Here is a 12,638-nt window from a genome sequence, read left to right as displayed (position 1 = left end):
ATTCTCCAGCATAACTTGTAGCTGAACATTACAACAGGTGCTGTACATTCAACAACTGGGAGTTTATATACTATTAGGTATAATGGGCAGCACAGTTTTACATATGATTATACATGTATACACACAGTTTCAGATGCTGTACATTCAACTACTGAAAGATTGCACAGGTATAATGAGCAACACAGTTTTTACATATACACACAGTTTCAGGTGCTGTTGTTGAAAATGATTATATATACACACAGCTTCTGGTGCTGTTGTTGAAAAGAATTATATAATATACACAGTTTCAGGTGCTGTTGTTGAAAATGATTATATGTGCACACAGTTTCAGGTGCTGTTGTTGAAAATGATAATATATACACACAGTTTTAGGTGCTATTGTTGAACATGATGATACATACTTTTATTACACACAGCAGTTTCAGGTGCTGCTGTTGAAAATGATTATATATACACATTGTTTAGATATTGAAAATTCAACAACAGAGGTTGATAATGGCGACACAGTTTTACACATAGTTATATACACACATGAATCATTGCCAATAAATATTCTGGGCATGATGGTAAGGCATCCACCATTCAACCAAACTTACAAGTCAGGTGATGAGGGGTCGGGGCATTTATGGCGCCGTTTCTGGGACTTTTTGTCCTTCAGTGAGGCGCGGTCGGTCTTCTGGCGCCGCTTGGTGCTGCGGACTTTGGACTTGTCGCTGGGCTGTTTGAAGGTCACAGTTTCTGATGTCGTCTTCCCGACTTGCTTGGTGCCAAACTGCAGCTGGTGTGGATCATGGAGAAAAGAGACGGTTAGAAAAACAGGAGCTGCAGCTGGCATCATGGACAGAAGAAACAGTTAGAAACAGGACAGGAGCTGCAGCTGGCATCATGGAGAGAAGAAACGGTTAGAGGACATGGCAGGAGCCGGCCATTCTGTCTATGGGAAGGATATGTTACACTAACTAATCACTCTGTACTCCCTCGGTCATGATACAAGAACCCAAGACCCTTACACAGTACAGTGGTTACAGCAGTTACTGTGCAGAATTCACAGTGTAACTACAAGACTCACCGGTGGCAACTGTGTTCCCATGTCCTCATCAGGGATGTTGGGTCTGGCAGCAGTGGAGAGAACACCATCTCCTATGGAGGGGAGGCTCACACCTGGATAAAACATGACAAATGGAAGATTAAGTCATTGGTGTGCAATGTGCAATTCTAGATCAGACTGCATGATACTCTTGTATGTACAGCCATCATGCAGTGAAGCAACATTGTCAGATGGAAATTAGTTGGGCAGCAGTGGGTAACCGTTTGCTAGATAACTCACTCAGAGTTTAAAGTTTGGTTCCTACACTACAAAACTCACCAGGTGTGTGAAGTTTGGTTCCTACACTACAAAACTCACCAGGTGTGTGAAGTTTGGTTCGTACACTACAAAACTCACCAGGTGTGTGGAGTTTGGTTCCTACACTACAAAACTCACCAGGTGTGTGAAGTTTGGTTCCTACACTACAAAACTCACCAGGTGTGTGAAGTTTGGTTCCCTGCAGCATCAGTCCTGGATCTGAAGTCAGGCTGGGTAGGACAAGCCTCTCCTTCTTTGCCTTGTGCTTGTTCTTGGTGGTTTTGCCCTGGACCGGTGTCCTCCTGTCCTCGTCCCTGGTAGGGTCTGACTCCATCATCTCCTCAAGCCCAGCTTTCCTGATGAAGTACATCCAGTCCTTTGTCTTGTCCTGGATGGTGGGTGTGTCAGCCTCTCTGCTCAGGTGTCCAGGCTGTGGGGACGTCTTGTAACAACTCCGTACTTTACCTTCATCCTGCCAGTCAAGGTCACGTGCTTCAAGAGACGTCATGCTCACGTTGTCGAGCCCGACAATTGCCGTGTAGTCGGGTGGTGTCTCCACACGAGTTTTCTGCTTCTTCTTGTTCTTCTTTTTCTTCTTCTTAGCCTCATGGTTTGTGTCTGCTTCCATCACCTGCTCCACCACAGCTGCTCCGCAGTCTGCCTGCTTGTCCATCGTGGGGGTGAGAGCTCCAGCAGGGTCGGTAGAGTTGAACTCCTCTTTGAGATGATCCATCCAGTCGTTGAGCACTTCTTTTGTTGGGTTTCTCTCCTCATAATGTCCGAGTGAGAATACCTGTTGCTCTTCCACAGACTTCAACGTGGGAGTTTTCGCAGCGTGCTTGTGGGCTGTTCTGGCCCGTGTTTTGTCAGCTCCCATGGGCTCGCGTACCTTCTTCTTGGAATCCATCGTTGCCACGTAGCAATCCATCTCTGTCGTGTCCTCATCATTCATAGAGCCCATCATCATGGAGACAAGAGCTGGGGTCTGCGGACGTCTGGAGGGTTTCCTGGGTCGCTTGCCCTCTCCCATGTTGTTCTGCTTTTGTTGGATATCATTCATCCTTTCTGCATACTCTTCAAACACCTTGGCATTTTCATCCGGGTGTGTGGGAGTCTTGGCATACCTGTGTCGAGAAAAACGAAAACTTATTACTCAAAGACTTTACTACTGGTATTATTAAAAGATCTTTACTCTTTACTGAAGAACAGATTCTGCCATGAAAAAACCCTTATCACAGGACAGGTGTACACGAAACTTAATAATTACCTGTTAGCTGCCGTGAATCCACCCTGAGGAGCTGGTTGTTTCCTGTTTAGGTTGGTGACCAGTCTTGGCGGGTCGTCCCACTCAGGTATACGCTCCCTGGGGGGTGAAGGCAGTGGTACAGGAGACAGTGGGGGGGCGTCCAGGAGAGAGGACGGTGGGACGGCTTCAGGGGTGGGGACGTGTCGACGGCCCCGGATGATAGCGTTACTGTATTTCTGCTGGCGCAGAGCATAGCTTTCCTTCTTAGACTTAGAGTTGCTCATGTTGATTTTTGTTGTTTAACTACTGAAAGATGACAAGAAAAAAATTGTAAATATTAAAATAATGCCTGAAGAAAACCTTGTCTGATTTGGGGGACTGGCTCACAATATAGTTATAATAATATACAGCATGCATGCAAAGAACTGATTCTCATAATTCTTTTACACATGGAACACTTATCATGAGTTCAAAGATCTTCAAAGTGAAACTGAAAGTGCTAACCCAACCAATTGATATAATATGCTCCACGAGAATATCTTAATTTTAATTTCACTTTTGTACACAAGAAGATTGTTCATTTCATCCCATAGCTCAAGATACCAGAAAACATCAATATTGTTAATGGTATTAACCCATGCCAGATCAACGTAACCCAGACAGTACGAGTTATGGGGCAATAAACAAATAACTTCAAGAAATAATATTTTACAGGCGTAAACAGTTAGACATACTTGTACGTTACATTTCTACGAGTTCTAAATTGGCCATCGTTAACGGTTTGTCGCTGCACGAACGTGTGAGGGGAGGGGGGCTGTCAAACCGCTGAAACACGTCCTGTCAATCCAGTTGTCACCTCTGGACCAGAACCATGAACCACCACAGCCGGCCACTGGACCTTGTTACCGTAACAAATGTACTACACACGGCCCAAAAGTCATGAATTCTACCCTTAAAACTCCACCCTTCCACTTCTAAACACTTGAAATCATCATAACTTTACAACACTTTTATATCTTACCTTGAATGATCTTCGATGTTTGATGCTTGAACAAAGTCGATTTTGTCAGAACGAAGAATATAGTCCATAAAAAAATATAAAGTTCGTGATTAACAAAACAACAGTTCTCTGATTTTCTCTATGACAGAGTCTTTTGGCCCCCAAGTGCCCCTGAAGGCACTCAGGACCGGCGGAGTCGTGACTTGAGTCTAACCCATCTTGCTCGGTGCGACTGCAGTGTAGAAATGGAAGGTGGAGCTCAGATTTCCCAGGAGACTTTGGGGTGTAACGCGGAACGCCCTCTAGCGGAGATTAGTGGTGCTGCAGGATGTCGTCAGGTGAATCCTCAAGATGTTCTCTGATGATGGGCGACTATTCAGCTGCTCCTAACTTTTTAGCCTCGGTGTTTACGGCGCCATTATTTCACATCAGTGTGCAGGCAAGATTAATGAACACTTTCCCGGAGTGTGTGGCTCTAACACGAGCGCTGGTCAAAACGGGAAGCAAGTATTTGGCAGAGAAGCGGCGCGCACGTCCGTTCGTCTCGGAGGTTGCCAGTGGTCTGGTGGCGTTACCAAGGTGTTCGATTGTGGTCATCAGGCTTCGCGCCTTACATTGTTCCAGAACAGACGTGATAAAGCATTGTTAGGGGTGTACTATGAAGGCTTAAGGGGATATTTTTCCACTAATATATTTTCAATTTCGGATAACTCTCATCCGAAAAGAAAACACGGCTCATTGCAATGATGTTGAGGTTTTGTAGAAACTACAACAAAGGATTCTCGAACGAAATGAGAGAAAAATTATACTTTTAGCAGTGCTAATAGTTGTTTACACCCCTATCCTAATCACAGTCGTGAACTTTCTTGTACATTGTACCTGTCTTTTATCTGAAACATTTCTTCCTATGACAAATAAATTCACAAAATTCTGCAAAGTCCATATACCTGTGCACATAACACCTAGTTACGTACTGTCTCGTATACATCCTTGATAATAACATGAATTAAACATGTTAACATATCCTAAAGAAAAGTTCTTTACATTAGTAAGAGGCATGACACTACCTTTAAGAACACAAATAATATACAGTATTAAAGAGTTATTTGTATTTAACCAGACTGATTTACCCGTTCGTGTCTGTCTCTTCAATTCTCTGAGCCCCCATGGTTCGCATCCCTTATTTTGACAAAAGAAAGTTCGTGCCCGGCACTCAGAATGTCCCATTTTTGCCATGGCCGAACAGTACCACGAAAAAACACAGTTCATATTTAGCAGGTTTTATTAATTTGCATGCATGGCCTTTTTACTTCTTGGCAGAGAATTACCGTTTCCTTAAATGGCGAGAAGCTCAGCACCGGAGACAGGACCACCAGTGTTGTTGATGTGTCATTCAGGGACATGGACTAGAGTGTTCTTGATGTGTCGTTCAGCACCAGGGACAGGGCTAGGGATATTAGTGTTGATGTGTCATTCAGGGACGGTTCATCAGTCTTGTTGGTGTGTCATTCAGCACCAGGGACAGGGTCACCAGTGTTATTGGAGTGTCATTCGGGGACAGGGCCACCAATGTTGTTGGTGTGTCATTCAGCACCAGAGACAGGGGCACTAGTGTTGTTGGTGTCAGATCAGGGACAGGGACACTAGTGTTGTTGGTGTCAGCACCAGGGACAGGGATACCAGCGTTGTTGGTGTGTCATTCAGCACCAGGGACAGGGGCACTAGTGTTGTTGGTGTGTCATTCAGCACCAGGGACAGGGACACTAGTGTTATTGGAGTGTCATTCGGGGACAGGGCCACCAATGTTGTTGGTGTGTCATTCAGCACCAAGGACAGGGACACCAGTGTTGTTGATGTGTCATTCAGCACAAGGGACAGGGCCACCAGTGTTGTTGGTGTGTCATTCAGCACAAGGGACAGAGACACCAGTGTTATTGGTGTGTCATTCGGGGACAAGGCCACCAGTGTTGATGGGTCATTCAGGGAAAGTTACACCAATGTTGTTGGTGTCAGCACCAGGGGACAGGGACACTAGTGTTGTTGGTGTGTCATTCAGCACCAGGGACAGGGATACCAGCGTTGTTGATGTGTCATTCAGCACCAGGGACAGGGACAGTCAGTGTTGTTGGTGTCAGATCAGGGACAGGGACACGTAGTGTTGTTGGTGTCAGCACCAGGGACAGGGACACTAGTGTTGTTGATGTGTCATTCAGCACCAGGGACACTAGTGTTGTTGGTGTCAGAACCAGAGACAGGGACACCAGTGTTGTTGATGTGCCATTCAGCACCAGAGACATCAGAGATGTTGGTTTGTCATTCTGCACCAGGGACAGAGGCTCCAGTCTTGTGTTTTTCAGGGACAGGGACACATGTCTTGTTGATGGTAAGACAGAGAAACCGTTTTTGTTGATGCGTTATTCACCAACAATGAGGAAGGTAACCGCCCTACATAGCTTCGACAGATTGAAGAGAAACTGAGCCAGAAAATACCTCACATGGTTACATTTATTGGCAATGTGAAATGTGAACAGACATGTCAGCTGGTATAGATGGTTTGTATCACTTTAAGGAAGGAGTATTGCTAAAATTTACTTCATATCGCACAGTGGTATTTACACAAATACTCTATTCCTTATTGTATATTGTTACAGATGAAAATGTTCAGAGCAGTATAATAAAAATGAAAACATGCAATGTTATACATTATGTGGACTAACCTGATGTTAAGACATTACATACCTGTGAAATCAACTGTTACAGATATATACATCAGTTTACATGTATACCACACAATAGCAGTTCCACAAATGTTTTCTGTCACATCGTATACAATTGTTAAAAATGAAAACTTCCAGATCAGAATGCAACAAAAACTAGAAGATGCATTACAATGTTGCAGTGACATATTACATGGCTTAACATGGTGGCAAGACAAAGCTGTACAGTCAGTCATGCTGGAGTCTTATGATACAGGTAAATCTGTGATGAACACTAATACACAGTTCTGAAGATGTAAAGATGAAGTCTGATCTCTTTTATAGCAGTGTTTCTGTGTAACTTGGTCACCCTGAGAGTGGGAGTTTGTGTAAGTCATATTGCATTGTTTGTTATATTTTTCAGTTGCTAAGTTTGAATTGAAAATCCTTGACATTCAGTGTATGAGCATTAAAATTATATAATTATACAGTCCACATGAAATAAAAAATTCTACAAATAATGAAGCTAGCTACTTAAGTCCAGACTTCCTGTAAAATACAGAACATCTCATGTCCACATAGGTGTATAGAATTACTGTTCATTGCAACAGAAACTAGAAAGAATGTAGAATTACCATTGTTAAAGGTTGTTGGAACCAATCCATGTGATTCTACAACAATGCAAAAGAACCCACAGGTCTTCCACACACCCCTACAGTAGTGTAACGGTCAGTGGACAAGTCTTCAGACTTGTACAGGAACTGGACACTCCCTCTCCACAGGTCCTACTGGAGACCACCTCATGTGTATGTTCCTCCACACTCCAGTCCTACTCAGGGTTACATGACACAGTCTGTCATAGATGTCTCACATGAGATGATCTCACTCCAACTACACCAGACCACACAGTACAGTTCCACTGCAGCTGGGGTGGGGGAGGGGACGTCAGGACCAACTCCACAGATAGAAGGCACAAGTTCCTGACGGACTAGTCCAACCCCCCATCACCGCTAACAATCTGACATGGTTTGTGGTGTCCAGTAAGGATGGGGCCCGACATCCCGACTGGCAGGTCGGGTGCAGGGCAGCCATCAATCTCTCACTGAACCTCACAGAGACATGCCAGACAGATGGGGCAGTGTGAGCAAGCTGAACAGTCTGAAAGAGACAAGTGTCTCCTATCTGTGGAGTTGGTCCTGACGTCCCCTCCCCCACCCCAGCTGCAGTGGAACTGTACTGTGTGGTCTGGTGTAGTTGGAGTGGGATCATCTCATGTGAGCCATCTATGACAGACTGTGTCATGTAACCCTGAGTAGGACTGGAGTGTGGAGGAACGTACACATGAGGTGGTCTCCAGTAGGACCTGTGGAGGGGGAGTGTCCAGTTCCTGTACAAGTCTGAAGACTTGTCCACTGACCGTTACACTACTGTAGGGGTGTGTGGAAGACCTGTAGGATCTGTTGCAGTGTTGGAAAATCACATGGACTGTCTCCTACAGCCTATAACAATGATTATGTCACATTCTTTCCAGCATATTTTGTGCAGTACAAAAGGTGCAGGAAATCAAATACAATTTTTTTCTCCCCAACAAAACATCAAATCTGGTGCTGTATCATACAAAAATGCCCGGGTCATTATATAAGCAATAACTGTCAGTATCCAAAACTACATGTCTATATCCAAAATGTCGAAAAGTACATGTATGTGTCAGTATACAATACACGTCGGTATACAAACTACAATTGTCATTATACAAAACTACATGTTGGTATACAAAAAAGCATTGCACAGACATAATGTGCAACAATGCTTTTCCATACATACAAGATATAATTACATTATGTGAAATGGTTACTTAACATTTTGTCTTTATGTTGCAGAAAAATAACCTGGTATTACTCTGTCTCTCTGTTTTCCCTCATAATTTGTGCCTAAGCATTCTGCCTGGGTTAATCAGTACAGGAAATTATATACTATTATTATATCATTCTGTCTCCAGCATAATTTGTGCCTAAACAACCTGTATCTAGGGACTGTACAATAAAGATTGCAGAAAAGTATGAAAACTGTCTCTCCGGCATAATTAGTATCTGAACATCCTAACAACTGTACATTCAACTGAGATAGAACTGGCATTATGGGCAACACAGCTGTACATATGATAATTGTATATATACACAGTTTAAGGACTCGAGGTAAATAACAGAGATTGCACATGCATAATGGCAACACAGTTTACAGAATCATCATTAAATATAGACACAGTTTTAGGTCCTGTACACTCAACATCAAGCTCAGATTGCACAGGTATGATAATACAGGGCAACACAATTGTACATATGATTATATATACAAACATACTGTTTCAGACTACATTCAACAATTGAGAGATTGCATGGGCATAATTTCAACACAGTTCTACATATGGTTATATAGACACACAGTTTTAGGTGCTGTACATTTAACAACTGAAAGATTGCATGGACATAATGGGCAACAGAGTTTACATATAGTAAAATATACTGTTAGGTGATGTATGTTCAACAACAGGCTCAGACTGTACAGACATAATGGGCAACACAGTTGCTCATTATGATTATATATATATGATTATATGATTGTATATATATACACAGTTTTAGGTGCTGTACATTCAACAAAAGAGATTGCACTGGCATAATGTACCACACTTTTGATTTACATATGATTATAAACACACAGTTTTACACATAGTTGTATACACACATGAATCATTGCCAATAAATATTAGGGCATGATGGTAAGGCATCCACCGTTCCACCAAACTTACAAGTCAGGTGATGAGGGGTCGGGGCTTTTATGGCGCCGTTTCTGGGACTTTTTGTCCTTCAGCGAGGCGCGGTCGTTCTTCTGGCGCCGCTTGGTGCTGCGGACTTTGGACTTGTCGCTGGGCTGTTTGAAGGTCACAGTTTCTGATGTCGTCTTCCCGACTTGCTTGGTGCCAAACTGCAGCTGGTGTGGATCATGGAGAGAAGAGACGGTTAGAAACAGGACAGGAGCTACAGCTGGTATCATGGAGAGAAGAAACAGTTAGAGGACATGGCAGGAGCCGGCCATTCTGTCTCTGGGAAGGATATGTTACACTAACTAATCACTCTGTACTCCCTCGGTCATGATACAAGAACCCAAGACCCTTACACAGTACAGTGGTTACAGCAGTTACTGTGCAGAATTCACAGACTGTAAATACAAGACTCACCGGTGGCAACTGTGTTCCTATGTCCTCATCAGGGATGTTGGGTCTGGCAGCAGTGGAGAGAACACCATCTCCTATGGAGGGGAGGCTCACACCTGGATAAAACAGGACAAATGGAAGATTAAGTCATTGGTGTGCAATGTGCAATATACTAGATTAGCCATCTGCATACTACTCTTGTGTGTACAGGCATCATGCGTGCAGCAATATTGTCAAATAGAAATAAGTTGGGCAGCAGTGGGTAAACCTATGCTACAAAACTCACCTGGAGTTTGAAGTTTGGTTCCCACACTACAAAACTCACCAGGTGTGTGAAGTTTGGTTCCTACACTACAAAACTCACCAGGTGTGTGAAGTTTGGTTCCTACACTACAAAACTCACCAGGTGTGTGAAGTTTGGTTCCTTCACTACAAAACTCACCAGGTGTGTAAAATTTGGTTCCTACACTATAAAACTCACCAGGTGTGTGAAGTTTGGTCCCTACACTACAAAACTCACCAGGTGTGTGAAGTTTGGTTCCCTGCAGCATCAGGCCTGGATCTGAAGTCAGGCTGGGTAGGACAAGCCTCTCCTTCTTTGCCTTGTGCTTGTTCTTGGTGGTTTTGCCCTGGACCGGTGTCCTCCTGTCCTCGTCCCTGGTAGGGTCTGACTCCATCATCTTCTCAAGTCCAGCTTTCCTGATGAAGTACATCCAGTCCTTTGTCTTGTCCTGGATGGTGGGTGTGTCAGCCTCCCTGCTCAGGTGTCCAGGCTGTGGAGAAGTCTTGTAACAGCTCCGTACTCGACCTTCATCCTGCCAGTCAAGGTCACGTGCTTCAAGTGACCTCATGCTCACGTTGTCGAGCCCGACATTTGCCGTGTAGTCGGGTGGTGTCTCCACACGAGTTTTCTGCTTCTTCTTGTTCTTCTTTTTCTTCTTCTTAGCCTCGTGGTTTGTGTCTGCTTCCATCACCTGCTCCACCACAGCTGCTCCGCAGTCTGCCTGCTTGTCCATGGTGGGGGTGGGAGCTCCAGCAGGGTCGGTAGAGTTGAACTCCTCTTTGAGATGATCCATCCAGTCGTTGAGCACTGCTTTTGTTGGGACTCTCTCCTCATAATGTCCGAGTGAGAATACCTGTTGCTCTTCCACAGACTTCAATGTGGGAGCTTTTGCAGCGTGCTTGTGGGCTGTTCTGGCCCGTGTTTTGTCAGCTCCCATGGGCTCGCGTGCCTTCTTCTTGGAATCCATCGTTGCCATGTAGCAATCCATTTCTGTCATGTTCTCATCATTCCTAGAGCCCATCATCATGGAGACAAGAGCTGGGGTCTGCGGACGTCTGGAGGGTTTCCTCGGTCGCTTGCTCTCTCCCATGTTGTTCTGCTTTTGTTGGATATCATTCATCCTTTCTGCATACTCTTCAAACACCTTGGCATTTTCATCCAGATGTGTGGGAGTCTTGGCATACCTGTGTCGAGAAAAACAAAGACTTATTACTAAAAGACTTTACTACCGGTATTATTAAACGACTTACCAAAAGATGCTTTACTCCTGAAGAACAGATTCTGCCGTAAACAAACCCTTACCCCAGGACAGGTGTACATGAAACTTGATAATTACCTGTTAGCTGCCGTGAATCCACCCTGAGGAGCTGGTTGTTTCCTGTTTAGGTTGGTGACCAGTCTTGGCGGGTCGTCCCACTCAGGTATACGCTCCCTGGGGGGTGAAGGCAGTGGTACAGGAGACAGTGGGGGGGCGTCCAGGAGAGAAGACGGTGGGACGGCTTCAGGGGTGGGGACGTGTCGACGGCCCCGGATGATAGCATTACTGTATTTCTGCTGGCGCAGAGCATAGCTTTCCTTCTTAGACTTAGAGTTGCTCATGTTGATTTTTGTTGTTTAATACTAACTACTGAAAGATGAAAAGAAAAAAACTTGTAAATAATGCCTGAAGAAAACCTTGTCTGATTTGGGGGACTGGCTCACAATATAGTTATAATATACAACATGCAGGCAAAGAACTGATAATTCTTTTACATATGGAACACTTATAATGAGTTTAAAGATCTTCAAAGTGAAACTGAAAGTGCTAACCCAACCAATTGATATAATATGCTCCACGAGAATATCACTTTTATACACAAGAAGATTGTTCATTTCATCCCATAGCTCAAGATACCAGAAAACATCAATTGTTTATGCCAGATCAACGTAACCCAGACAGTACGAGTTATGGGGCAATAAACAAATAACTTCAAGAAATAATATTTTTTACAGGCGTAAACAGTTAGACATACTTGTACGTTACATTTCTACGAGTTCTAAATTGGCCATCGTTAACGGTTTGTCGCTGCACGAACGTGTGAGGGGAGGGGGGCTGTCAAACCGCTGAAACACGTCCTGTCAATCCAGTTGTCACCTCTGGACCAGAACCATGAACCACCACAGCCGGCCACTGGACCTTGTGACGGTAACAAATGTACTACACACGGCCCAAAGTCATGAATTCTACCCTTAAAACTCCACCCTTCCACTTCTAAAAACTTGAAATCATCATAACTTTACAACACTCTTATATCTTACCTTGAATGATCTTCGATGTTTGATGCTTGAACAAAGTCGATTTTGTCAGAACGAAGAATATAGTCCATAAAAAAATATAAAGTTCGTGATTAACAAAACAACAGTTCTCTGATTTTCTCTATGACAGAGTCTTTTGGCCCCCAAGTGCCCCTGAAGGCACTCAGGACCGGCGGAGTCGTGACTTGAGTCTAACCCATCTTGCTCGGTGCGACTGCAGTGTAGAAATGGAAGGTGGAGCTCAGATTTCCCAGGAGACTTTGGGGTGTAACGCGGAACGCCCTCTAGCGGAGATTAGTGGTGCTGCAGGATGTGAATTCAGGTGAATCCTCAAGATGTTCTCTGATGATGGGCGACTATTCAGCTGCTCCTAACTTTTTAGCCTCGGTGTTTACGGCGCCATTATTTCACCTCAGTGTGCAGGCAAGATTAATGAACACTTTCCCGGAGTGTGTGGCTCTAACACGAGCGCTGGTCAAAACGGGAAGCAAGTATTTGGCAGAGAAGCGGCGCGCACGTCCGTTCGTCTCGGAGGTTGCCAGTGGTCTGGTGGTCG

The 12,638-nt window shown here is 44.3% G+C and overlaps 2 protein-coding genes across 3 annotated transcripts; both read right to left on the bottom strand.

Annotated features, from left to right (window-relative positions):
* Window positions 1-595: 595 nt before the first annotated feature.
* Window positions 596-4,149, bottom strand: LOC109486749. The gene is made up of 5 exons (XM_019790635.1): window positions 3,616-4,149; window positions 2,616-2,900; window positions 1,526-2,472; window positions 1,073-1,164; window positions 596-781 (listed from the first exon to the last, which is right to left on the bottom strand). The coding sequence occupies exons 2-5, from the start codon at window positions 2,876-2,878 to the stop codon at window positions 596-598; spliced, it is 1,488 nt and encodes a 495-aa protein (XP_019646194.1). The 5' UTR covers window positions 2,879-2,900; window positions 3,616-4,149.
* Window positions 4,150-7,206: 3,057 nt separating this feature from the next.
* On the bottom strand, window positions 7,207-12,602 carry LOC109486855. 2 transcript variants are annotated; one of them, XM_019790761.1, is made up of 5 exons: window positions 12,086-12,602; window positions 11,124-11,414; window positions 10,025-10,971; window positions 9,529-9,620; window positions 7,207-9,281 (listed from the first exon to the last, which is right to left on the bottom strand). In XM_019790761.1, the coding sequence occupies exons 2-5, from the start codon at window positions 11,384-11,386 to the stop codon at window positions 9,096-9,098; spliced, it is 1,488 nt and encodes a 495-aa protein (XP_019646320.1). In that variant the 5' UTR covers window positions 11,387-11,414; window positions 12,086-12,602; the 3' UTR covers window positions 7,207-9,095. The 2 variants fall into 2 exon arrangements, with proteins under 2 accessions (XP_019646320.1, XP_019646321.1); XM_019790762.1 differs by having other exon boundaries at window positions 11,124-11,411.
* Between the last annotated feature and the right edge of the window lie 36 nt (window positions 12,603-12,638).

Source organism: Branchiostoma belcheri, unplaced genomic scaffold (assembly GCF_001625305.1).
Source record: "Branchiostoma belcheri isolate BF01 breed outbred unplaced genomic scaffold, Haploidv18h27 scaffold83, whole genome shotgun sequence".
Lineage (NCBI taxonomy): Eukaryota > Metazoa > Chordata > Leptocardii > Amphioxiformes > Branchiostomatidae > Branchiostoma > Branchiostoma belcheri.
This window is presented reverse-complemented; position numbering and strand designations above follow the sequence as displayed.

Excerpts from the sequence above, each read along its gene's own strand:
- LOC109486749 (XM_019790635.1), bottom strand. The coding sequence starts at position 2,878 with ATGAGCAACTCTAAGTCTAAGAAGGAAAGCTATGCTCTGCGCCAGCAG. Across the intron at positions 2,473-2,615 it reads GGATTCACGGCAGCTAACAG|GTATGCCAAGACTCCCACAC; the intron begins GTAATTATTAAG and ends TTCTCGACACAG. Across the intron at positions 1,165-1,525 it reads AACCAAACTTCACACACCTG|GTGTGAGCCTCCCCTCCATA; the intron begins GTGAGTTTTGTA and ends TGTTTTATCCAG.
- LOC109486855 (XM_019790761.1), bottom strand. The coding sequence starts at position 11,386 with ATGAGCAACTCTAAGTCTAAGAAGGAAAGCTATGCTCTGCGCCAGCAG. Across the intron at positions 10,972-11,123 it reads GGATTCACGGCAGCTAACAG|GTATGCCAAGACTCCCACAC; the intron begins GTAATTATCAAG and ends TTCTCGACACAG. Across the intron at positions 9,282-9,528 it reads TAGGAACACAGTTGCCACCG|CTGCAGTTTGGCACCAAGCA; the intron begins GTGAGTCTTGTA and ends GATCCACACCAG.